This window comes from Daucus carota, chromosome 5 (genome assembly GCF_001625215.2).
Source record: "Daucus carota subsp. sativus chromosome 5, DH1 v3.0, whole genome shotgun sequence".
In the NCBI taxonomy this organism is placed as follows: domain Eukaryota; kingdom Viridiplantae; phylum Streptophyta; class Magnoliopsida; order Apiales; family Apiaceae; genus Daucus; species Daucus carota.
This window is the reverse complement of record NC_030385.2, coordinates 13,445,060-13,472,739: the sequence shown is the minus strand read 5'-3', so window position 1 is coordinate 13,472,739 and position 27,680 is coordinate 13,445,060. Positions and strand designations below refer to the sequence as shown.

Sequence of the window (27,680 nt, the reverse complement as noted above, 5' to 3'; positions counted from 1 at the left end):
ATGTAGTGATCCGTGATTCAGTATCTTGAAACGTAACTCAATCAATCCTGATCAGTATATAAGATTTGCTTAATTTATACTCCTTCTATCCCCATTTTATGTGATCTCATTTCTTTTTTTGGTCGTCCCAAAAAGAATTAACCTATCATACTTACTATTTTTGAACACTACTTTTCACAATTACACCCACTACCTCTCTATTTATAATTTTTTTTATTAAACAAACACTATTACACCACTACTTTCCTCCATTATCTATTAAAATATTATGGGATCCAACACTTTACCCACTTTTCAACTAAACTTACTTTCTTTCACTACTTTTTTCTTAATCTCCGTGACAGTCAAACAAGATCACTTAATATGGGACTACGGGACTGAGGGAGTAGTAGGTCTCTGGGTTGATGTGATTGCCATTATCAAAGCCAGATACCTCCAAAGGAAAAGAGGAAACTATAAAATGCGGATATTGCATGAGGTAATATAGTAAGTAGGTAGATAGAGAGTAAGGAGTTGCTGCTAGCTAGGTACTGCATGGCAAGGGCAGTGCTTTATAGATTATCAACATATAGACACGCAGCTTTAATCATAAAAAGAAGACTGGACACTGCAAGTACCGGGTGTTCGATCAGGTTAGACAATCTCCGTCATCTTCTTCTGTTACCTGCCCCATTCACCGCACCATATCTATACAATCTGACACTTGCACATTTTACGTTTTTTACTTTTCCCTGTGTTTCTTCTACCAAGACTCTGTTGATATTTGTTGTTGCAATTATATATCAGTGTTTTTTTTGAAAAACTGAATAAAATTTCATTACATTTTATCCAACTGAACACAATCTAAAACTTGGTTCACTTGAATGGAATGAAATGAAAAGGAAAATGAATTGAAAAATATATAGAAGTTTTAAAGAAAAAGAAGAAAGTATGGGATAATAATGACTGAATATGAATGAGTTTAAATTTTTTGTGATAAATATTATTATTATAATAATAATGAAATGATTGAAGAAATGAAAATTATACACATTTTCTATAATTATCAACGTCATGTTGGAGTCGAATATTCATTTCATTCTCCTTTCATTCCATTAGCGAACACAATCTAATAATATACTCCCTCTATTTTTTAATATATGAAACTTGACTTTTTGGCACACGCTTTTAAGTACTTTGACCTGGTAGCTAAAAGTATTATTTTTGAATTTTTTTTGAATAAAAATATGTATTCAAAATTTTATTCGCAAAAAACCCAATTATTAATAATAATTTTTACAATCCAGTCAACGCACTTAAAAATACATGTTCAAATCAAAAGTGTCATATAAAAAGAAAAAGAGGGAATAAGTGGGTGTTTGAGCGGAGCTTTTAAGCTCCACTTCTGGAGTTATAAGTTAGAAGTACTTATTCGTACCATTTGTGTAAAAAGTCGAGAAGTACTTATAAAAAGCTAAAAATCCTAACTTTTGTTTCATGACTTCTACTTTTTTCCCAAACACTTTAATCAGTTATAAGTCTTAACTAATTTTTAAATTCTACTACACTTTTTTACTTTAAGCAAAAAGCATTTATTTTAAATTCAGTCAAATGACCTCCAAGATTTAAATAGCTTCCACTATAATTGGTCCTCGAACTGATCCCGTAGAGTTTGCTCGGATTACTTTAAAAGGTACTTCCTACGTCCCTTTTTAGTTGTCACATTTTTATTTTTATTAGTCAAATTGACTAATTTTTGTCCAAATATTATAAGTCACTCTTTAATTAATTTTAAAAATTAAAAATTACACCTTAAAGTAGATTAAAAATTATTTCCGGTGACATATTTTTTTTATTTTATCAATTGAAAAAATATTAATAAATTTTAGTCAAACTTTGATTAATTTGACCGGCACAAAACCAAATGTGACAAGTAAAAAGGGATGGAGGGAGTATAGTTGAATAGACATATACTCCCTCTGTCTCCCTCCTTTGTTTAATTTGGCAGGACGAGGACTCGGCACGCATTCCAATACTCTCATAAAATGTAGTTTGAAAAATTATTTTGATTTTTTTTTTCCTTCTGAATAAAAGTTTGATGTTTATATTCTTATACAAAAAAGAAATTTTTTAAAAATAAGTTACACAATTATGTTTTATATGCGCCTTAAAATGTATGTCGAGCAGCGTAAAAAAAAGGGTAAAGAAATAAGAGGGCCAAATGGAGTATCACCTCCACTATTTTTTTTTTTGACAGGACACCTCCACTATTCAATTTTCATTTTCCAACAAGTATTCAAAATGTAAAATAAAACAAGTTATGTTTTGATATCTGCACGTTGTGATTTTCTTTTTCTTTTTTCTATGGATGCAGTCTAGTTTAGATGTTTGGACCTGCGCCATTCTTTTATGCCTGAGAATGGGTTGTCCGTCTGTATTTAACCCAGTACAACAAGACATGATAGGTAGTTAAGTTTGGGCTCAGCCTTCACTATATTTAAACCATATGCTCTGTTCAACAAGTCTAGTGGTCTTCACTTAGATAACAGGCTGATATACATTAATTTTTTCAATTAATATTTAAAATAGTAGGATCACTTATCGGATAAATGAGGGTTTTAATTTATGCAAAAACACGACATTATACTATCTTTAAGTATAAAAGTTATTGTGAGACATAATATGACTTGACATTTTAGAATGAAATGCTATTTTAAATAACGTTTAAGATTTTAAATTTTAAAAATAAATCTATACTATTTTAACTGGTATCTCCAATTATAGCTCCTCTGGGATGTAAAACATATCTCTTCTCACCATTCCCATAGTGTATAAGACAAATGTATGCATTTCGATTTTCGATTAGGCTCGTATTCTATGGTTACGATTCTATCATATATGTCTTTTTCATCTTGTCGAAAATCTATTTTACGGTATAGACGCTTATGACCTCCCTCTCTATGCCCTGCAGTAATGATTCCTCTAGCATTACGACCTTTCCCACAACGATACTGTCCATAGATCAAAGTATTTCGTGGATCGGATTTCACTGGACTGTCTACGGTTCGATTGTGTGTGCTCGGGGTAGACCAAAAAATAAAAATATAAGGGAAGTCGTAATTAAGGAAAATCTCCTTGGTCTTCGCTGCTAACTTGAGTAAAGAGTAGATCTTTTTTTTTGGGGGGGGGGGGGGGGGGCTCGAGAATATAAAGTTCGAACTCCTTACTTGTTTTTGAGGTACCTACTTGAGCCGGATGAAATGATACTTTCACGCTCGGTTTTGAAGGGGGGATATCCTATATCGGATCCTATCCCGATTTTTCTTTTGCTAGGCCCATAGCTAAAAAACCCACTTTTTCACGATTACGAGGTTTGTTCGAATATGAAATCCAATCCTGGAAATATAGCATCCCACTTTTTTTTTACTACCCAAGGCTTTGATACATTTCGAAATCGAGAGATCTCTACTGGAGTAGGTGCTATCCGAGAACAATTAGCCGATCTCGATTTACGGATTATTATAGATTCTTCATTGGTAGAATGGAAAGAGTTGGGGGAAGACGGTCCCACAGAGAATGAGTGGGAAGATCGGAAAGTTGGAAGACGAAAGGATTTTTCGGTCAGACCTATCAAATTAACGAAGCATTTTATTCGAACAAATATAGACCCAAAATGGATGGTGTTTTTTTTTATACTTCTTACTATTAGATATTTCCCATAAATATCATAATAGGTACCCAAAGATTCATAGTGTACTTCGAGAGGAGCTTCTCTTGCAGCAATAACGCGTTGATTTAGCCGCCACCGGAGCCACAAATGACTATCTAAGGGGGTGTTTGTTTAGAGGAAGTAGAAGCCACTTCTGGCTTCTACTTTTCTTGACCCGTTTATGTAAAGAAGCAGAAGCACTTCTATAAAGCTGAGAATGCTAGCTTCTCTCTCACAGCTTCTACTTCTTTTCCAAACACTTTATTAACTTATTTACTTCTCATTTCTAATCCACTTCTTTACTTTAAGCATGGAATCACTTTTTTTAAGCTTGCCCAAACGGCCACTAAATTGATTCGTTTCTACTGATAAGCTCCAATTGCATCATAAGAATTACAAAAAAAGGGTTTCACACGCCCGGTTCTGAAGGGGGGGATATCCTATATCGGATTCTATCCCGATTTTTCTTTTGCTAGGCGCATAGCTAACAAACCCACTTTTTCACGATTACGAGGTTTGTTCAAATATGAAATCCAATCCTGGAAATATAGCATCCCACTTTTTTTTACTACCCAAGGCTTTGATACATTTCGGAATCGAGAGATCTCTACTGGAGTAGGTGCTATCCGAGAACAATTAGCCGATCTCGATTTATGGATTATTATAGATTCTTCATTGGTAGAATGGAAAGAGTTGGGGGAAGACGGTCCCACATAGAATGAGTGGGAAGATCAGAAAGTTGGAAGACGAAAGGATTTTTCGGTCAGACCTATTGAATTAACGAAGCATTTTATTCGAACAAATATAGACCCAAAATGGATGGTGTTGTTTTTTTATACTTCATACTATTAGATATTTCCCATAAATATCATAATAGGTACCCAAAGATTCATAGTGAACTTCGAGAGGAGCTTCTCTTGCAGCAATACCGCGTTGATCTAGCCGCCACCGGAGCCACAAATGACTATCTAAATTGATTCGTTTCTACTGATAAGCTCCAATTGCATCATAAGAATTACAAAAAAGGGTTCTTTTTCTTTCGTATACTTATAGTTATTCTCATAAATTCTTTTATTTTGTTAGTTTCTGTGATTAGATGGATTATACCTATTTACACAAATACCTCTACGATTCCTCGTTAAGACAATTCCGAATCTGCTTTGTCTACGAACAAGGAAGCTATACGTAATGCAACTATGATTCTCATGGAGAGTTCGATCCTGGCTCAGGATGAACGCTGGCGGCATGCTTAACACATGCAAGTTGGACGGGAAGTGGTGTTTCCAATGGTGAACAGGTGAGTAACGCTCAAGAACCTGCCCTTGGGAGGGGAATAACAGTTGGAAACAACTGCTAATACCCCGCAGGCTGAGGTAGGGGTGAGCAAATAACCGCTATCACAACAAGATGGACTTTACCATGGCTAAGAATGGACCAACACTTAAATCTTGGGTGGAAATTTCTTTTACCAATATCTCTCGGCAATCTTATAAATCCAAAACTGAAATCGTTAAAAACCGCTAAGAAACGAACAGTATAAAACCGAACCGAAACCGAAAACTTTAAAACCGAACCCGAAACCAATTATTCGGTTCCGGTTATAGCTAGGAACCGATTTGATCAGATTTTTAAAATAAGTATTATGTATATATATATATATAATTTATGTAATTCATATAAAAAATTTAAAAAATAAAAACTAGCATGTAAACTAGTTATTTTAACTAGACTTTCTTATATAGTTTAGGACTTGAGCCTCTAGTAGATTTTTAATTAACCTGGGCCTCAGTGCATTATTGAAGGGAGAATCCAGTAATACACTGATAACTCATATTAGTAACAGTATAACATAAAATAAACCAATAGTCTGATATAGGCACAAACAGAGAGACTGCATATTACTGCCTAAGCAGAGAAAATAGGTAAACAAGTAAACAACCCATCAAAAGAAATCTAATTTTACTAAATGAACTTTCTGGCAAAATCATGGATGTATAAATTTAATTAAGTTTTGATTACTTATGTATAAATAATTTTTTCTCATGCGGTTTTCTAACAAAAATCGAACCGATAGAAACCGAATCCGAGGTTTTGAAACCGAAAACGAAACCGATGATGAGGATGCGGTTGCGGTTTTTGATTTTTAAAACTGAGGGTATGCGGTTCCGATTGCGGTTTTATCCAAATCCCGGACCGAAACCGCACCCGCTCTCCCCTAGGCTGAGGAGCAAAAGGAGGAATCCGCCCGAGGATCATGTCTGATTATCTAGTTGGTGAGATGATAGCTTACCAAGGCGATGATCAATAGCTGGTCCGAGAGGATGATCAGCCACACTGGGACTGAGACATGGCCAAGACTCCTACGGGAGGCAGCAGTGGGGAATATTCCGCAATGGGCGAAAGCCTAATTTCGTTCCAACGCTCGAAAATAATATTCCAGAGCTTTCGTATGTTCTCTGTTACTTGTGTGGATAAGTCATATGTTATAGAGTATATAACTTCGATCACGGGGATCAATTTCTAGTCGCATAGCTTCATAAGAATTTTGTAATCCTTCCGCATAGTTTCCTTCGGATTGAGCCGACATCCGTTACAGTCGTCATTCTATCCAATATTAGGCATTTCAACATATCGATTCATAAAAAACAAAACGAATTCGTTTATAGAATAAATAAAGAGCTTCAAGCCAATAGTGACTAAGAAAATCGGCTCAATAAAAAAATTTAATTATGAGCTCCATTGAGAAATAAGACCTAAGCATTTGGAATTTTTCCATCTTCCATAAAGGAGCCGAATGAAACCAAAGTTTCATGTTCGGTTTTGAATTATAGACGTTCAAAATGCCGAATCAACATCGACTATAACCCCCTAGCCTTCCAAGCTAACGATGCGGGTTCGATTCCTGCTACCCGCTATATCTTTTATATTATATAAAAGATTCTTTCTAAACACACAAACACAATGACTAAGAACTTCCTCTCGCTTTTATATTAAAAAGTATAAAAAAATATAGATTTTTAGTCACAAAAAACAAGTTGATGGCAAATTGGAACCATTAACTATTTACTCCCGGCTGCAAATTCATGAATGAGTCTTGGATTTGAATATCAATTTTTTTCCTAATGACACAAGAAACTCAAAAATGATACATAACTAATCAATGTTTATTCAGTATTTTTTATTTTAAATGTCTCCATTTTGATTATAACAATATATATGGGTATATGTAAACTCCAAACAAATCCATTTCTTTTTTTTCCAAAAAGAAATCAAAGGTTTTTCTTTGTCCTATATAATTCTCATCCAATCAAGAACCCCCAAGGAATTCCAAGAGTTCTTGTTATACATTCATGCCAACCCTCAACCCGTGAATCAATCGAACGCACTTCTAATACATGTTCCACTTTTGGAAGGCCCTGCGTTATATCACCAGATCGTGATTTTCATTATAAGTGTAACTAATGTATCTCCTTCGTAAAGTATTTCGCCATAATGGCCATGAACCGTTGCTCCTGGGATGGCCAAATAAGGCTTAGCGGATTGTATTACTACAGAATCCATTTTAACAATTAGTTATTGACCCGATTTGAGATGCGGTCCGTTTGGGGTCGGTCCATGGATTTTTCTTCCTTTTTCCGCACCTCGCTCAAAGGGTTGAAGGGAGATAGTGCATCAAGTTGTTCGCAAGGCCAGCTTGATCCTCTTCCCCAGAGATCCCAGATGAGGGACCCTAGGAGAGCCGCCGACTCCAACTACCGTACATGTATGATCCATACTGGATCTGACGAACTACCCATCCTACCTACTCTACGTTCTTGCCAGCCCATATTTGTCTTAGTAGAGTCTTTCAGTGGCATGTTTCGGTCATCTTCCTCATTACTTAGAAAAAGTGAGCCATCGGTTCAGGTACAAGATACTATCATTACCGCCTGGACAATTAGACATCAAACCCGTAATCGCAACAACCCAATTGCAAGAGCAGAGCTCTACCAACTGAGCTATATCCCCCCCCCCCCGAGCCAAGTGGTTCATGTATGAAGGAGTTAGATGCTTCTTCTATTCTTTTCCCTGGTGTAGCTGGGCCATCCTGGACTTGAACCAGAGACCTCGCCCGTGAAGTAAATCATCGCCCCTACGGTCCAACCAATTGGGAAAAGGGGTCATTTGATCGTATCTAAATATATACTCTGTTTACATATGGGTCCCTACGTCATTACATTAAATTTAGGATGAGGAATAGGCGTAGTAATCGGACCTGTTTTTTACATATCTCGTTATTTAGAACCCATTCACCTATTTGGGCTTCTATTATATCGAGAAATGGGTTTGATTGTGTCTATCTTTTTGATGTGATACATGTTCCTTCTATTTCTCCAAGCAAATCTCTGCATATCGAGATGCTCATTGTGTCAGTTTGACCTTTCATAAGTGGAGACAGAATAAAGCGTCTATAATAAAGACGTTTATTGTCTGCTTTTCATTCAACACACTTCCACTGTAGTGTCCGAGTAGATACTATTACTTTCTCTCGAACCATAATAATTTTTAAATGATTGAATCATTTTTTCTCTTGTTTATCTTGAAATACCTTCAAATTTTATTTCTACACAAGTCGCTTTTTTGGAGGTCTACAGCCATTATGTGGCATAGGGGTTACATCACGCACAAAAGTTAATAGTATACCACTTCTGCGAATAGCGCGTAATGGCGCGTCTCTTCCGAGACCCGGTCCTTTTATCATGACTTCCGCTCGTCGTATACCTTGATCCACTACTGTACGAATAGCGTATCCTGCTGCGGTTTAAGCAGCAAAGTGCATACCCCTTCGTGTACCCTTGAATCCAGCCAAGTGCGGAGCGGATTACTGCTGAAAGCATCTAAGTAGTAAGCCCACCCCAAGATGAGTGCTCTCCTATTTCGACTTCCCCGGAGTCTCCAGTAGCACAGCCAAGACATCGACGGGTTCTCTGCCCCTGCGAGGATGGAGCGATAGAAGTTTTGAGAATTCATTATAATTATATATAATAATTATATAAGATTTATTTTTTATTTTAGGTAAAATGAAATCCAATTTAATAAAAAAAATCACTAAGACTTTTTTCACTGCCCAACCTGAGAGCGAACAGCTAATGCGTTCCATTTATTGATTATTGAACATGATATTATGGTTGGTCCGTGACCCCTAGAGGCCGAAGACGTCCTGGGGTGATCTCGTAGTTCCTATGGGGTGGAGATGATGGGTCGGTCCATGGATTTTCCTTCCTTTTTCCGCCTAGGACTTGATCTTGGGACCAGTCCATAACGATCAAAGTCGAATCGTGAGCCTATTAGTGAAGAAAATTTAATCAAGCAACAACTGGTACCATAAAGAAGCGGCCATAAACTAGAAAGTCTTGACCAATTTGAAAGATCGTTTGATGTAGTTGAAATAACTAAATTTTGGGTTGTTCGATCAAATAAGGGAAACTCGATGGAATTCATAACTGTCTCAATATTCTTTTTTTACAGAGTGCTTTCGCCATTGGTGTTCTTCCCGATCTCTACGCATTTCACTGCTCCACCAGAAATTTCCTCTGTCCCTACCGTACTCCAGCTTGGTAGTTTCCACTCCTGTCGAGGGTTGAGCCCTGGGATTTGACGGCGGACTCAAAAAGCCACCTACAGACGCTTTACGCCCAATAATTCCAGATAATGCTTGCATCCTCTGTATTACCGCGAAGAAATAATAGGTAGGGATGACAGGATATGAACCTGTGACATTTTATACCCAAAACAAACGCGCTACCAAGCTGCGCTACATCCCTACAATTGGTCTACAGTTTTTATTATAAAATGATATCTAAAATCATTTTCTTCTGTAATAATATTTGAGATTTTATCACTTAAAAAAGTGATAAATTGAGTCTTCATCATCTGTTTCTAATTTTAAAAGTGGAGGGAATCAAGTTCAAAAATAATTAATGTTGTGTTTGATTGGGGTAAATGAAATTGAAAGGAATGGAATAAAATTTGAACTAGTACATAAATTTCATTCTCTCCTCCATTCCATTCCTTATACACTACTAGTAATGTTGCCCGCTACGCATGGGCGTTAATGGTAAAAAATTTAATGTCTCGATTTAAAAAAAAATTTGTGAATAAAATTGTTACAAATCATCTCGTCAAAATGTCGGTTTCCTTTGCTTTGTATTTAAACTTTTCCTTGGTTGTTTTTGGTTTGAATATGTTAAATTAGTAAAAAAAAATTATGGATGTTAGTTGAATAAATTTAAGATAAGTTATTAATTAGTTAAATTTCTATGAGAGTATAATGTCGGAATTGTGATAATTAAAAATATGGGCTATAAACCATCTTATTAAACTGATTTTTTAATCATAAAAACATTATTTACAAAAAATTAAGATAAGTTATTAAATTTATTTTTATTTAAAGAGTGGGGTAAAAGAAATATATTATAAATCATTTCATTTGGTTGACTTTTGGACATCTAAATTATTGTATTCAATTAAATATATGTCAGTGCATAGCATAAGGAGGAATAATTAAAAGCTTTTAAACACTACCATTAATACTAAGCTTTTAAACACTACCATTAATACTACCGTTGCTCTTACTGCCTTCTCCACATCTGTAAGTCTTTAAACTTACAATTTCTTTCACCAAACCCTGCTAGCAGTAAAGGTAAGCTAAAGTGTCATTGTCCATGTATATTCATCCCTCTTAGTTACATGCATTCATCCTCCATTTCTTCTTTGTTAATAGAAATGATGGAAGCTATCGGACCAATCTTCGAGAAGTTTGTGAAGTATATCAATCAGGCTCAACTATGTTCGAATGATATGATGAGTATCTTGTACTTCTATTTTTTGATGATGCTAATTTTGTACTCTATTTTTTGATGATGCTAATTCTATACTTTATTTATTCTTCTCTTTATATCTTGCACTCATATGAATTTTATTTATTCAGCGATTTCCATCGTCGTTTTATGAAAAGTATGCTAATCGGATCCCTAGTAGTTTGGATTTTAAGATGAGGAATGGTTATGAGCTTCCTGTTTTTTTCGATAAAGAGAATCGAAGGGTTATGGGTCTCAGTAGTCTGTTTGAAGATTTTGATTTTGATGGGGGAGAGATGATGGTTTTTGAGTATTTTGGAGGGTCTGTTTTCTATGTTTACATAATAGGAGCTGATTTTACGGAGATCGAATACCCTTCCATTTTTCACTCTTCTCAGAAGAACAAACCTAGAATTGGTACATTTTTTTTAATCTTCACTTTTTTTATTAATATTTGTTGCCATTGATATAGTAGTGACAATGTGTTTAATTTGTTGGAAGTTTCAATGCGTAATGGAGGTTTGAGGTTTGTGAAATTCGTTAATGAGAAGGAGGATTTGTTCGATGATATTGTAAGTATAGCATCCTCCTGCTTCGTTTATGGGTCGTTTGCCATTGCTTATGCAACCAGTCATTCGTTATGTGCTGAGTAATGGGAAAAAATTTGATGGGAAATATGACCGTGGCAATAAGAAGTTTAGTAGATTGCGCCCAATGTGTGACATATTAGGACTCAATGACTTTGGATGTTTCAACATGTTCTTATTTGCTTTTGAAGAAACTGGAAATATAAAAGTGTTTGCATTTGAGGACAGCTTCGTGGAGCAGATTCTTCCTGGGAAACCTCTTTCAACCGGTACAATATATGATAATTTAGTTATGCATGTTCTTGAATGCACACATGTCTTATTTTGTCAATGTCTTGTTTTGCATGTTATTTTTTGGCAATGGATCAACTGATATATAATTCAGTTTACTTTTTTAATTTTTATCTGGAGTAGGTGCAAATTCTGTAACACCGGCGGTTCATGCTAACTTTGAAATTCTTGTGAATCCATCCCACATGAACAAATAATCATATGGTGTGGTGAGTTATCAACTGCAGTTATAGTATCTTTTGTTTTTTGCATTCTAACTATTCCAAAGAGCTATTTGAGTTATAATTAGTCATTGCGTCATTAGATGTTTTGGTGTGTAGTTGTTACTAAATTTTATCAATCTTATAATGCATGATATATCTTCCGATTTCAAAGAGTTGTGGTATGTCTAGAACAAAACTGATTGCATAACAGTTTATTCAGGGAACCGTGCTTGGAAACTTCAAATCCGGCATCGAAGCAGGTGGGAACAGACAACAATTAATAATGGGTGGATACAGTTTCGAGATGATATGGAACTGCAAGAGGGTGATACTTGTGTGTTTGAGTGCCCAATCAGATGCTACGATCTTTCATTGTTAGAGTTATTAAGAAGGATGATTGATTTATGCTCGATTACTTAAGAATTTGGTATTCTCTAATATCGTCTTCAAACTTTTGAGAAGAATTATTATCAGAAATTCTGTTTTTGTTTTGATCTTGCCTAACTTGTGGCATTTGTAATATCTAAACTTCATGCCATTTATCAATAATGATGCTATCTTCACCTTATATGGCTTTTATTGTTTATGAGTTGGATATTGTTTTTAAATGTCTTCTTTTATTTGGTCTACACTGAATAGGTTCTATTAGTCTTCCTTATTTCCTGCTTAGAATCTTAAATGTAAGATATATGTAAAGTAGCAACATTCATTGATTGAAATTCAGCTTACACAGTGAGGTCTAGCGACCTACAGATACTTCAAGCACTTTCTAATTCCTTATAGGAATAAAGATAATTTAGGTAGTAATAAAGCAAAGCAATAAAAATACATATGATCTCATAATGTTTTTGAGACGTGTTTCACGTTTTCTTCTTCTGCATTGTCCTTCACTGCATCTAACTGTCCGATGCAAGATTGTACATTGTGACGGAACCCATTTGACAGCTTGATCCAGATGGCTGCAACTTTTATTGGAAAATATATGACTACATTTAGTACACTCTTAGCATCAACAGATTAGCTCATACTTTTGAATGTTATTTTTGGAATTATAATATACCTCTGCATTCATATCATCAATTGGATATGGGTAGCTCTCTTGTTGCTTATGCTTGCCTTGACTGTATAATCCGTGCATAACGTCTCTTGCCAAATAGCATTCATCTTTCTGAACTACATTGTTCTCAGAGACCAATAATTTGACTGTGTAGTACTTATTCTCGAGAGGCTGGAAGAATTTTGTAAGAATGTCCTCTTTCGTCCCCTATATTTGTTACTATCTCCATATTAATTTGTGTATCACATGGTCATATTTAAATGAAGGAAACAAACATGTACCTCCTCAATTAGTTGAAGTGCTCTTTTTCCAACCAGAGTTCGGACTTCCCTGTCTTGTAATATGATAATGATTGAGCCAGTATCATCAACAGCTTCCATGTAAATTTCAAAGCTGCAAAAATGTATTTAAGGTTACTACAATTGAAAGGTGGAGTGTGTGTGTGTATTCCTAAATGAATTCCATATTAAGCTAGGTACATACATTTCTTCTCCGTATGGCACAATTCTCTGACACGTCATACATGTTTCTTCATTTTCAATTAGAGATGTTTTCTGATAGCATGAAGTACCAAATAGTATGGCACCAAGGTTTCAGGTTCTAAAATTTTTTGATCAGTACGTCACAGAGTACTTCCCTCTGCAAAAATAATGTTATAAGTCTATTATTACCACAGTGATTGTAAAATAGTTCACATTTAGAAGAATTCTAAGCTGAGGAACATACGTCAGTATAGTCAGCTCCAAGCATGTTAAGAGTTGTCAATTTCAGAACATTAGTACAGCGAGATCTAGGTGTTGAGAGCTTTGATTGTGAAAAATCTTTCTCCGACATCCTATATGAATAAATATGATCATGAGTTATAAAGTGTGTTTCAAATGACACAAATCTAAAGTTTTATTTGAAGAATATGATTAGTAGATCACGTCTTGCGTATTTCAGTCACGCTGTGATGCCCACAGTTGAGGTATGTAGTTGTAGCTCCCACATTCAATATTACCAATTCATATGTGATTAAAAAAATTGGAAAAAAGAGCTTCAGCAGCACATGAAATCATTGAATTAATTGAGGGCAGTGAAATGATATATGTGCAGAAAGTAAAATACCTCCCCACATTTGAATTCTACCACAACCAATGATAAGAATCAGTGGATATTCCTTTTCTTCCTTCAGTTTCTCCTCAAACATTACAGCAAAACCATCCCAGAAAGTTACATTTGTACTGGTGCTGTACAATGAGAAAACATTAAACTTTGATTACTAATGTTCTAAATGTATATATTTTTACAGACCTTCCATCTGTTATTTCAAACTTAAACTGTTGTTGTATGACTCTATTTCTGTTCTTGATTTTTCCAACGGGGTCATGCTCTTCCATGATTCCAATGACATCTTCATGGAAATGAGACAGTCAACAATTGAAAAGGTTATAGCTGATATATATACTTAAAATAGAAGTACTAAATTCGGATTTACCAGCAAGGTAGGTTGTTTGTTTGGTTAGAGGTTCTAGGTCAACAAGATCATAAAAATCGAACCAGCAGCTTTCAATGTTTACTTCATTATCCTGCATTGGTGTGATAACTATTTCACTGTTGAACGGAATTTGAATTGGCTTCCTATGGGGTCTGAACTTGTCTGATGGCTTGTACTCCTTCACTATGAAGTTTTCAAAGAAGTAGATGTCCCCAATTTGAAGATTAGCCTCAAGTTCATCTGCTACACTTCTTGGTACAAAGGCATGAATGCGAGCTCGCTGTATTTTTAGAGAAATGAGCAAGCCATTATTATTTCAAATACCAAAAAGTATGCAAAACATCTTCAAATCATATGACTTACTTTGTTATCTAAGAGTAATAGATTGAATGATTTAAAAGCTTCTCCTTTAGCCGAATACCCTCTCCAAATTTTGAGCACTTTTGCAGGGACATTCCAATCATATTTTCTCTTGATCAAATCTTTGAAACTATCAAGCTTCTTGTTTTGCATTTTTCTGTCTCCTTCTCAGTATCCAATATTATGTTTTGTTTGACGTGATACAAATGAAGTCTCCACTACATTATATAGTGAAACCAAAGAGATGGGATAATATTTTAAAAATATTCTAAGCAGAGATATCTACTTGCAATTAATTTATATCTCTTGATGGTTGATATATAGTTAAAAATTTAATGAAAACTATTGTAAGTTCTAGACATATCTGCAATGTTTGAAATAATATTGTACCAAAAGAGACATAAGTATATAACTTCATGTTCAGTTGTTAAGCCAAAGAACTGTCCAGATGCAGTACATACATCAAAATGGAAATCAGTACTGATCACAATATAAATGATCATAAATGCAAATATTCAAGTTTTAAACTTGCAAATTGAATGGATGTTAGAGTCAATAACATTCCATCAAAATAACTAATATTAGTTTCAAAATAAAACAAAAGCAGATTCGTGCTGGAATCCTTTGTCACTTTGTCATATTGGTCTTCATTGAGGCAGTAGTTTAATCAAGTTCATGGCTGCACAATTACGAACATGTTAGTGAAGATGTGTATACACTTATATTAAAATATTTGAATATATATATATATATATATATATATATATATATATATATATTAATATCAGTTGTTGAGTTTACCTTTTCAATTTTGACCATTTTATACTTTCCAATTGGGACATTATCTTCCATTTCGAACGATTATCCTTTTTTTCTCTTTGTTGGACTTTGTTAGATGACTTTGCAGTAGGAGGGCTGGTCTTCACTTGGTCACTCTTTTCAGTAACCTTGCAAAAATATTAAACCTTAGTTAATCAAGTATAATGGTAATGACATAAAAACTGAAATATAGAATTCATAACTTACAGTAAGAGGGCTCTTAGTCACATCATGAGCCTTTCCATTGACCTTGCAAACATATTAAAAAATATTTAAAGGGTCATTAGAGTAGTGAAATAATTTTTGAGATATAGAATTAGTAACTTACAGTAGGAGTGTTAATCCTCTCTTCCTCTGCATTTTCGGTAACCTACAAAATATGTGGATTATGTCTAAACCAACAAAAGGATAAATAGAACAAAAGATAATATGATCTGTTAAAATATTAACGTACAGATGTAATAGACTTGTCCATAGTTGGATTCGTTTCCGATGCCGTTGGGCTGTGTGAACCAAGTTTTTCTACTGGTTCACTAATTTCTGTAGCGTGGTAGATGTTTGAAGACTTCTCCACATTCCTCTAAGAAATTTTCAAAGTCAGCACATAATCTTTCCTCTCAAAAACTTTAAGCACAGTAGGGAATTCCGCTTTAGCTTCAGTGTAAAAAAATGAATATTTAATTAGAGTTTTGGTAAACATTTGCAATCTATGTGATAATTATGTTCCAATTATATGATTTAATATGGAGATAATATAATGACTCTTACTTCTTCTTCCTCATTTTCAACATCAAAAACATCTTTACCAATGATACATTGTATCTCATCATCAGGTAGAAGGACTGGTAGAATGCTAGTACTGTCATTGCAAATAGTACCCAACCGAAACCTATTAGTGTTTATTTATAATTAGACCATTCATAAACCTTAATATAATGAAAGTGGATTTTTTCACACTATTACAGAACAAATACATACCTTTTATCTGGATAAGGTATATATTTGGCACATAAAACACATTTATACCTAGCATCCATAATGTCAACTGCTTCTCCGCATGTGGTACATACAATGTCATACCAATTCGTCTTCTGATCAACCTTTTTCACTGTAATTTGGCACCTAACCTTCTTCTGCAAGTTAGTAATGTTATCATTTTTAGATTGTAACAATTTTAAGACAAATGAATGCTTCTTAAGACAAATTAGTTGACCTCAGTATACTCCGTCCCCAATTTTTTTATTTCTACAACAGTTAAGAATGGAGGGATGACTTCTTCTAGCTTAACTCTCGGAATTTTAGATGGTTTATGATCCAGCAGTCTAATTGCTCCAAAAAAAGAACTTCGGATATGTTAAAGAGATCAAAAGCATAGGGTGCAATTTGGGTGAGATTTTCATTCTGAAGTTCCAAGCGCGAATGGTTTTTAAAGTAGATATGTTTCTCAAACCCGACACTCCGATTTTTCTCCTCTACACCATATAGCCCTACGTGAAAGTTAGATAGCTTGTAAATACAGCCTTCCTTCAGAGTATCAGGAAACATATCAATTATCTTGGCACTCATAAAAGCATGGATTCTCGAGTTCTGAGATGAACAAACAAATGTAAAGTTTAATCAAAACAGATCCAAATTCTTAAATAGTTCTAACTACATCGATTCAGTAATAAATAGGATAATTGTTACTGAATCATCAATAAAGATGACATTTAAGCCACGAAGTTCATTTGTGATGCGATTGATCCCTTTCCAGACGGCCTGAGCTCTAACCAGTATAGTCCATTCTGTTATGTTACCTTAAAAATGCTGCACTTTATCATATTTGTTAAATGTCCCCTCCATTGTCATCCTGTTATAGAAATAAACTCATTAAGATCTTACAAAATGAAGAACAGAAATTAGTTGGGTGAGATCTATAGAACTTAAATCTCACCTTGGCTACGTGAGTAGATGGTCTGTGGATTGTAGCTTATGTAGTGTTCAATAATACGCTGTATAGTCAAGAGTACAGATTTGACTGGCAGAGTATGCGCTGGTTGATTCCCAGCCTTACAGCTGTTGGTAGGACGCATTCGGACAAAGATATTGTATCTTAATTAACTGTTCGTATATTCTGTGAATATGCTGGTCAAAACATTGGATTCCTCAAAACATTGGATTCCTCTGTAATAGACTTCTTTAACATTGGATTCCTCTTTAACAGGCTTCTTTAACATAGGATTCCTCTTTAACGTAGAATATGTGTGTACTCCTTTTTCAAAAAAATAAAAAATTAAATGAATCTATTAAAAACTCGTCAATATATTTACTTCACGATATAAACAAAGATTTTAGTGATTCAATAAATTTTTTATTATATTGTAGAAATGTGATCAAGAGATGATGTAAAAAATATATTATATACAGAAAATCGATCTTCAACATATTTTAAAAGCAATACAGCCTTGATAAAAAATTACATTACTCTTGATAACATTGAAATGTCAACAACAATAATTGTCTTAGAGCATATTATGTTACCAAGAAGTGATTTTATGTTCTAATAGAAATGATTAAAAATAAAAGTCAATTTGATACTAACCATGGTAGATATACAATTCTTTAGGATACCGATAGTGATACATTCATTTTCAAATTGGTCCATTAAATTGTACGTATATTAATATGCAATTATAAGTCTCAATAATAATTATCAGATAGATAATTGAAGAAACAAATAGAATTTCTGAATCCATATAGTATATTTTGTTAACATAAGATTTTTATGAAATCATAAAGATGTGTTATGCTTGATTTCAATGTTCTCATTTTGAATGACTTATGCACTAACATAAAATTATAATTGAAATATGAATAGTGACCTTTTCATTTCTAAATTCAATAAAAAATTTTATAAAACAAATCATAATATGTTAATTAATGTTATATCCTAGAAAGAGTATGCATCAATATTATTATTTGCCGTGTGATCACATCATAGAGAAAAGTTATTTTGATACCAACCATCGTATAAAAAAATTGATGAGGACACGAACACGTGATCCGTTCATTTCCAAATTCAGGTTAATGACGTATAGTGATATATTAGATTACCTTGATATATTTAGTTATTATTTTAAGTAATTGCGAGTGGGATTTAAATAAGACTTTTGACTGATCTAGGATTGACTTTATATTAATGTGGAATTTATAAAAAAAAATTGTCTTATAAAGGATACCAAGCATCATAGGCATACATTGAATTAGGCTATGGATAGTGATACATAAAATGAAAATTTAGGTGACAGAATTTTTTATTTTTTATCATAACATGTTAATGAATGTGTTTTAAATTTTTTCGTACCTTTACTTTTATTTAACCAAAAATAAAATATGTAACCAAATGGATATTGATATAACTTCAAAATACCACGAATTAGATTATAAAAAATGATTCATAATATTATAAACCGCAGGATATCATCTACTGGGTGTTATTTGCTTACTTTTGTAATGCTATCTATTCTAAAAGAGTATATGAAATATTATTATTCGTCGTCTGTCCATATTACTTATAAAAGTTAATTTGATACCAACCATGGTAGACACCAAGCAATATTCCGTATAGTGATATATTAGGAGTGACTTTATGATAATGTGGAATTTATTTAAAAACTGTTCAAATTGATACCAAGGATCATAGGCATCTATCGAATTAGGCATATGATAGTGATACTGTTGGAGCCAAAGTTCTGCCGGATGCCAAAGCCTGAATACGACCTGAAATAGAGAAGAATGCGAGGGATTGTCCCCCCAATTCACCTCCGGCGTGAGAATAAGTTAGTGGCTCAAGAGGGGTTTAGGGAACTGCAAGCGTGTATGTATGTAAAAGTGTATATATGAATGTGAATGATTTACCCTTGTTTTACCAGTCCTTTATATAGGAGGACGAGGATCCTTGCTGTGTAACGTCCCCGCCCGATGCGGGAGGGAAGTGATGGCGAGTAAAGGAGGCGGGATTCTCTCGCTCGACCGTTGCAGTAGTAACGTTGGAGTTCAAACGATGGACTGGACCTGCTTTGGGCCTTAGTGAATTGGGCCGAGGGGCTTATAACCCAACAGATACGTAAAATGAAAATTTAGGTGAAACAATTTTTTATTTTAATCATTAATTGTTAATGAATGTGCTTGAATTTATTCGTACCTTTCCTTTTTCAATGAATCTACTGAATATTATATGATTTTTTTATAAGAATACATGTATAGAGGTATCATATTTGATAACAAAAATAAGAAATTATCATTGGTGCTTGTCTTAACTTCTAAACCTGGTAAAAATTGATTGAACAACTAATCGAAATAGGTTTAATGTATACTTTATAATATGAATTACAAAGACACCACTATTTATTTATATATAAGGAATGTTGGAACAGATTGAAGAGAACTTTATTGTATACTAAAATCAAACAAAAAAATCGGAAAAATGCTTCATCAATTGAAAATAACAATTTCTCGACAAATTGATTAAACTTTATGAGATAAGTATGAAAAAGACATCAATAAGCAGCAGGCCTTGAGTTAAAACAAAAGATTCAAGTTGATATTGTACACATCAGGAAGAGAATATTTGATGCACAATATACATACAAAAAATTATACTACATTTCAAACATTGTGCTCTGATCTAGATAATAAGAATCAAGGCCTAACCACTCTTCCTTCCAAAAAAATATGTGAATCTGAAGTCTAAATAACCGGCAAATTGTAGAATACTTCATGATATACAATATTTTTGGTCACATTGGTAGATTTACCATTGTTTGCATCAATGAAGATTTTTATGCCTTCTGAGATGTTACCCTACTCAAGGCAACGTACAGTTGGCCATGAGTAAAAACTGGTTTTGGTAGAAATAATCCAACTATTTGAAGGGACTGACCCTAAGCTTTGTTAATAGTCATCGAGTAGCATATCTGTAAAGGCATTTGCTTCTGTAATAGCTTGAAAGGCAGCTTGGACTCACTAGGACATAGTTCCATTCGTGGAATAAAATGTCTGGTTCCAACAAAGGCACCATAGATTACCTCACATTGTACACAATGCTTCAAACAGTTGGTAACCATCATACGTGTTCCATTGCAAAGACCAAGAGTCTGATTCAAATTGCGCATGAGCATGATAGCAACACCGACTTTGAGCTTTAGTTCATGTGGGGGAAGGCCAGGAATGTTAAATGAATTAAGATATTCTGGAGGAAAGGCAAAGTCCAGATCAGACGATGTACCCCCAAAATCTTCAGCTTTGTCAATGCTGTAATACGTGTAAATTTCACTTGGAATAGTGTCGACAATAGCAGAGTTTAGATGCCCAATATTTTGGTTGGTAGGTGTCAAAATTACACGCTCACTAAGATACTTGGGATTTTGGTAATTTTTGGAGAAATTGGGATATGTCCATTTAATCCTGTTCTCTACTGTGTTCTGCACTTGCACATCACAGAATTTTGTTGGAATAACAATGTCATTCTCTTCATAAGTTTCCAAATCACCCTCGGGATGATGAACCTTACCATCTCCAATCTTAAGGACCCAGTCGGCAAAAAACTTCTAATTTTGTCTTTCCTCTTCAGTATTGCCTTGGTTAAGGCGCATGTTTTGCTTCAGGATAAAAATAGTGGCTGCACGCCATAATCTTGAACGTGTAATGCATGCAGATACAATATCAGCCCTGTCACCAAGTGATATAACTGGGAGAATCTGCCTAAAATCACCACCAAGCAGAACCGTGATGCGTCCAAAAGGCAGTAAAGCCTGCTCCTTGCTCACTGATTTCATTATTACTCTCATTGAACGATCTAGGCATTCGAACGCATACCTGTGCTGCATAGGAGCTTCATCCCAGATAATAAGACTATTGCGTTTGATAAGCTCAGCAATATCTGAATTATGAGATATTGAGCTAGAAGAATCCTCATATAAGACAATTGGGATTTTAAAATGCGAATGAGCAGTACGCCCTCCGGGCATTAAAGTTGCAGCGATGCCAGAAGATGCTACCGGCAGGACAATCTTTCCTTGTGATCTAAGCTTATATATTAGTGTCTTCCAAACGTAAGCCTTACCACAACCCCCGCTACCATAAACAAAAAAAACCCCCTTAGCCCTTATCAACTGAATCCATTACTGCATTGTAAACCTCAAGTTGTTCAGCATTATAGTTGGGGAAAAGCTTACCAAATTCTTCCTCCATCACTTGGACATCATAACTTGTCTCATCGTTGATCAGATTATCACAACCAGTTTGGAGATATGCTGCAGGAGGTTGGGGTATCATACCAAATTGCTTTAGTGACTTTCCAATGCATCAGAGTAATTTATCAACCTCTGCATAAAATATGTTGATCTTCAATAAACAAATACTTAAAATACGACAAACTCTGGAAAATAAATTAGTAAGTATAAATGGTTTGAGGAATATACTAACCAGCAAGAACTTTATATTCCAATTGTTTCTGACTCAAAAAACCATCAGACTGTGGCTTGTCTCTGGTCTGCTGCATCAGAATGTCGTGAGACATTTCCTTCCAGTGTGTGTTCCACAAACCTCTAATATCAGACACTTGACAATTCATAATAATATGTACAAATAGCTCTCTAATCTGACCAGGAAACCCGCATTTTGAACATTCGGTCATTAACTCATCCCATTCATTATCATCATCTAAAAAACCATGTTTTTACATGCTTCTTGAAATGTCTTGCAAAGGACGCCATCAACAGTTTTTAAAAATTTGAAAGATGTAGGACCACAGACTTTTGACAATAACAAACGCATGTACCAAATTTCACCTGAGCTGTGGTGAGTATATAATAACCTCCCAATCTGGTTCACTTTCTTCCGAACAGTCCATACATGGTCTGCTTCATTCCATACATAGTATCTCGGAATTTCATCGTATGTGTACTTGCGAGCAGTATGGTCATGAATATTTAACTGGAAAAATGCTTCCAATTGACTGCGTTTAAACTTCTCACGATCAACAACCTTTTGCAGTTCTTCGTCCTCTCGAAAAGCGCGGTTACGTTTCCCGGGCAAGTGGAAGGATAAACGTAAAACCGAGATAGATCGGTAGTGTACATCAAATCCAAAGATCCGGTAAGCTGCTTCAGCACCACAGATATACCGCCCATCAAAATATGCTTGTATTTCATCTTTCGGAACATTATCATCATGATGAGTTGAGGTGCTTTTATTTAAAATCTTGACCGTAGCACGATCATGGCCTTTAAGGCAGTACTTGAACATGTATTTGAGATTCCGAGCATGACAACATATTTCTACGTTCATATGGCGTTGGTATTTCACCATAAATCCCGATTGTAAGGCACAACATATTGGTTGTCAAGCATGGACTTTCCTTTCTTCACTGTAATATCAGTATACCGACGCTTGTAAATAGGAAATCCCGATTGATCAAAAGTAGTCTGGGACAGTACCTGTAGTGAAGACCACAAAACATGGATTGTTTAGATTTCAATACTAAATAGTTATTAAAATTGCAGTTATCATCAGAAATGGCAAGACATATATTTATTTTCATTTTGTTATTTTGAATGAAACTGTATTTACCTGATATGATTTCAATGATTTTGAAGTGGGAACAGATTAAGTTAAGACATATTCACTTACTTCTTGTGGAAGTGTTTTGTACACTTCATGCCCTTCATGCATGGAGACTTGGTGTTCTCTACTCCACAAGGGCCGTGTACGGTGTATCATATGGCGAGCAACAACATTGTAACCAAGTGGATCTATTTCTGGATCAGGGATTTCTGCTGATACATATTTATCAACATTGGCATTGAGATTCTTCTTCGAATCTCCGTCAAGCTAGATCAACATATGCACATGGGACAAACCTCGCTTTTAAAACTCAACAACGTACATGACTACAAATGAAAACATGGAATATAATTACTATGACAGTAAAGTTGGATTTCTAACAATATAATTTAAAATAGTTGTTGGATATTGCTTACTTGCAACACACACTTCAAAATATGCCTTATTCTTTATGTCTTCAACAATCTGATCAAGTTTAAGCTTAAAAACACGGGCAATTATATCTGGGGAATCAACCGTCAAACAACCAGGCAAATTATTCATCATCTGTACTATCTCATCCCACATTGGATTAGTAGCCATTGTAAGGAATATGTCGGGATGGCCAATGTAACGACATATTGCAAGCGGATCTTGAAAACTTTGTTGCATATAACGTTTCGAACCAAGAAAACTTGCAAGCAGAATAAAACCTTTACCTAAATTGGATGTGCTACCTTCACCACTACGAGGGGAGTATTCACTGATCCCCATGGTGTTGAACCTAATTTGCAAAAAAACACAATCAACACTATTTTGGGAGGAATATAAAATGCAACCTTAATTTTGATACATATACCTGCATTGAAAGGCTTATCATTAGACACCCTTGAAAAAGGATGTGTTGCATTGTGACTCTGATATGCAGGGGTTAGGGGTGAGCATTCGGTTCGGTTAATCGAAAACCAAACCGAATAGCCGAAATTTTTTCGATTCGGTTAACCAAATTATATATTTCGATTCGGTTTTCGGTAGCAAAAATTTTAAAATCCGGTTATTCGGTTTTAACTGCGGTTAACCGAAAAACCGAATGGTTAACCGAATTTTCAATATTAATAATATTTTGTTAATATTAATAACATACAACAATTATTTATAGGCCGTAATTTTATTGTTTATAGTTATAATCTAACATTGTATTATACAATCAAGTTTCAAATTATAGGCAATACCTTGCTTTCGATTTAATCTGCTTAGGATTTGTATTAGTAATCGAAACAATGCATAAAAACTGAGATTTGAGAGTAGTACTGCTGGTGACCGTTCTTATCCTGTGTTCTCACCATGGCCTTAAAACAAAACAGTTCATTCCATCAACTTCATTGCATCAATGTTTGCTCAGTTTTGGGATAGAAGGTTACAGAAGCGTGGATGTAACACTGTAACCTGAACATCCGATGATATATACTGTCCAGTAAATATTGAAATTTCGGTTATTAATATCGGTTTTCGGTTATAACCGAAATTATAATTTCGGTTTCGGTTATAAACCGAAAAATTTTCGGTTCGGTTTTCGGTAGCTAGTTTGCTCTTATTTCGGTTTCGGTTAACCGGAAAAAAATGCGGTTTCGGTTTCGGTTAACCGAATACTCACCCCTAGCAGGGGTAGTAAACACACCACCAAATGCTCTGGAAGAAGTTGTGCCTTTAGAGTTGGCACCAATGTCATAATCATTGGCATTAACTGCAATCGTAAAATCACTTTTCAATTCTCATAATTTAATGCAGATTGGACAAGAACCAACTGCTGGATAAAAAATCCAAAACATGAAAACAAAAAACAGGCAAAAAAATGTACCAGAATTACCTATAAAAAGGTGAAAGACACAAATATAGTAAATTCCAATAAACCAGCTATCGAAGAAATGAAAAACATGAGAAAAATGAAATACCAGTATTTAGCGGGGGACCATCAACATGATCATCTATTGTATGAACAGGAACTTCAAACAACTGGGCATGTGAATTATTAAGCAAATAACTGTCAATAGGTAGACGCTTTATCCTGGATGGGACAGTGGTATTTGAGATTGATAGACAGTCTCTCCTAAGATTCTTTTCTGGCATTTGTTCAATGAAACTCCTATAACATTATACATAATTCAGAAAAAAAGTCATGTCGTTTGGTGACATTATAATGATGCAAAAGATGATCATGTTGTATACCTTTTTTAACACTTCTGCTAGATGAATTTACTCTTCCTGTAACAAAAGAAGAAGATGTAGATATGGAACCTCCTTCAGCATGTGATAAATTAGGATTCTTTTTAATATATGAGTTTCCATTGATTATATTAGAGATGTTCGACAGTGGAGATCTTTCATTTACACATGGAGATGAGGGAGTATTCACTGATCCTCATGGTGTGGAACCTAGTTTGCAAAAATACACAATCAGCACTGTCTTGGCAGGGATATAAAATGCAACATGAATTTTGATACATATACCTGCATTGAAAGGGTTATCATTAGACACCCTTGAAAAAGGATCTATTGCATTTTGACTCTTATATACAGGGGTAGTAAACACACCACCAATTGGTCTGGAACTGGCACCAATGTTATAATCATTCGCATTAACTGCAATCGTAAAATCACATTGAAATTCTCATAAATTATTGCAAATTGGTATACAAACAATTGCTGGATAAAATATCATACACTTAAAACCCAAACACATGCAAAAAAGTGAAATACCATGTTCACGTGTCAAATCAGATTGCTGGGACATGTTCTGTTTGTTACAATCAGAAAACAACATATTGTTTCTCCTAATACCACCTAAAACAACAAAAAATGTTGACAATAAACACATTTAGTTCTGATATTAACATTAACAATAAAAATAATAAGAAATATAAACATGATTGGACAAACTACTTGAAGTTCCATTCATTATATTGGACATATTTGACAGGGGAGATCTCTCATTTACACGCTGAGATGGTTGAGTATTCACCAATCCCCATGGTCTTGAACCTAAAAATGAAATAAAACATGAAAATCATGAATAATATACAAATACTAAATCAGCAGTGTTTTGGGAACCATATATATTAAAAAAAATGAATCTTACTACATATACCTGCATTGAAAGGCAAAACATTAGATGTCCTTGAAAAAGGATATGTTACATTGTGACTTTGATATGGAGGGGTAGTAAACACACCACCAACTGCTCTAGCTGAAGTTGTACTTTTAAGAACTAGCACCAATGTTATAATCATTGGCATTAACCGGAATGGGCATTAAAAGAAGTTGTAGAGTCAAGTTTCAGCAACTTGGTATTCAATGCAGATTGAGCAAGAAGCAAACAGTGGATAAAATATTCAAAACTTAAAACCTAGTGATATACCATGTTCACGCGTTGAATCAAAAGGCTGAGACATGTTCCCTTTGTTACAATCAGAAAACAACCTAGTGTCACTCCTACTACCACCTAAAACAACCAAACAAAAAGTAAAATCAATAAAATCATTTAGAGGTCATATTAACAATTTAAAAAAGCATAGTGAATTAGAAAGATTTACTGATAAAAAGCTTGTTCTGTTCATTCAGTGGTGTTGCTTGTTGTGACCCTGAATCGGACATCATGGGTAATAGATCTCGTTCTTCTTCTTGTAGACACTATGCTCAAAAATGAAAGAAATTAACACAAACAAAATTGAAAATGCAAATCATACCATAAAATAAGAACAAAAAATCACCTTCATCACATTGTAAAGATGAGAATGAATCAAGCTTCAGATGATTATACGAAAGCTGAAACATAAGCAAACACCAAAACATTAAAGCAAAACATGTCAGCTATTTAAATAACAAACATAAATTTAACGAAACAAACCTCTTTCATATCATCAATGAAAGAGCTGTACAAAAACACAGCCAAATTGAAATGAAAGAGATCTCCCAAAGAGCTCCACAATGAAATGAAAATCAAGAAACACAAATTCAAGAGAGAGGACACACTACAATTGTAATTTGAATTCTCATTTAAAACAAACCTGTAATTATCCACTAAATAGGAAATAAAGCGTATTGTGCTCAATCGGGACAGATCAACTTCGTTATCATTTTTGGCACAATTACAGAAGAACCCTATAGAAATGCCTAAAATGGGTAAAGACATTTTGGGAGTCAGAAGCATAGCACAATGGGTTTTTACTGAAAAAAGGAAACGAGGACACGTGAATAGTACATATCAGTTATGTGTACACATGTAAGTCAATAGTGTGGGGAGAATGTTTTTGTTTGTTAGTCATTATGAGAGTAATTAAAAGGAAACTTAAAATAGTTTAAGCATTCTTTTTTAGATGTCAATAAATGCTGGTCAAAAATAGTGGTATTAGAGCATCTCCAACCATAACAAGCCCTTAGAAAAAAATTGAGCTGGCATACCAAATATAAAAAAATATAGCCAACCTCCTGAAAAAATCACACTCCAACCACATTGATCTGTTGTCTATAATTTTAGCCAAGCTCCTATGAATGGCTAAATTTGTCGAACCTCTACAGGCCTGTAAGAAATCTGTAGGAAGATTGCCCATCATTTATTACCATATAAAACTGATATATTCTATTTTAACAATCTAAAATATTAATAACATACTATTTTTAGATTATAGCCAACCAATATTATCAATACCATTGAAGCACAATGTCTTACAGGTTCAACAACTTTTACATAATGTCTTACAGGTCCAATTTAGCCGACG

At 34.5% G+C, this 27,680-nt stretch overlaps 1 protein-coding gene and 1 long non-coding RNA gene across 2 annotated transcripts; both read right to left on the bottom strand.

Moving 5' to 3' along the window:
* Nucleotides 1-20,054: 20,054 nt before the first annotated feature.
* LOC135153025 (uncharacterized) lies at nt 20,055-23,849 on the bottom strand. The gene is made up of 4 exons (XR_010292514.1): nt 23,343-23,849; nt 22,993-23,252; nt 21,787-22,799; nt 20,055-21,686 (listed from the first exon to the last, which is right to left on the bottom strand). It is a non-coding gene; the product is annotated as an uncharacterized LOC135153025 (long non-coding RNA).
* A 229-nt stretch (nt 23,850-24,078) lies between these two features.
* Nucleotides 24,079-26,714, bottom strand: LOC135152574 (uncharacterized). Its single transcript, XM_064092914.1, has 6 exons — nt 26,496-26,714; nt 26,051-26,404; nt 25,846-25,944; nt 25,663-25,746; nt 25,132-25,545; nt 24,079-25,048 (listed from the first exon to the last, which is right to left on the bottom strand). The coding sequence occupies exons 2-5, from the start codon at nt 26,196-26,198 to the stop codon at nt 25,325-25,327; spliced, it is 552 nt and encodes a 183-aa protein (XP_063948984.1). The 5' UTR covers nt 26,199-26,404; nt 26,496-26,714; the 3' UTR covers nt 24,079-25,048; nt 25,132-25,324.
* Nucleotides 26,715-27,680: the final 966 nt, after the last annotated feature.

Coding starts and splice junctions, on each gene's coding strand:
- LOC135152574 (XM_064092914.1), bottom strand. CDS start 26,198: ATGCCAATGATTATAACATTGGTGCTAGTTCTTAAAAGTACAACTTCA. Junction 25,945..26,050: donor TGTTTTGCCTTTCAATGCAG/GTATATGTAGTA, acceptor TTTCATTTTTAG/GTTCAAGACCATGGGGATTG. Junction 25,546..25,662: donor TGATTTGACACGTGAACATG/GTATTTCACTTT, acceptor TTACGATTGCAG/TTAATGCGAATGATTATAAC.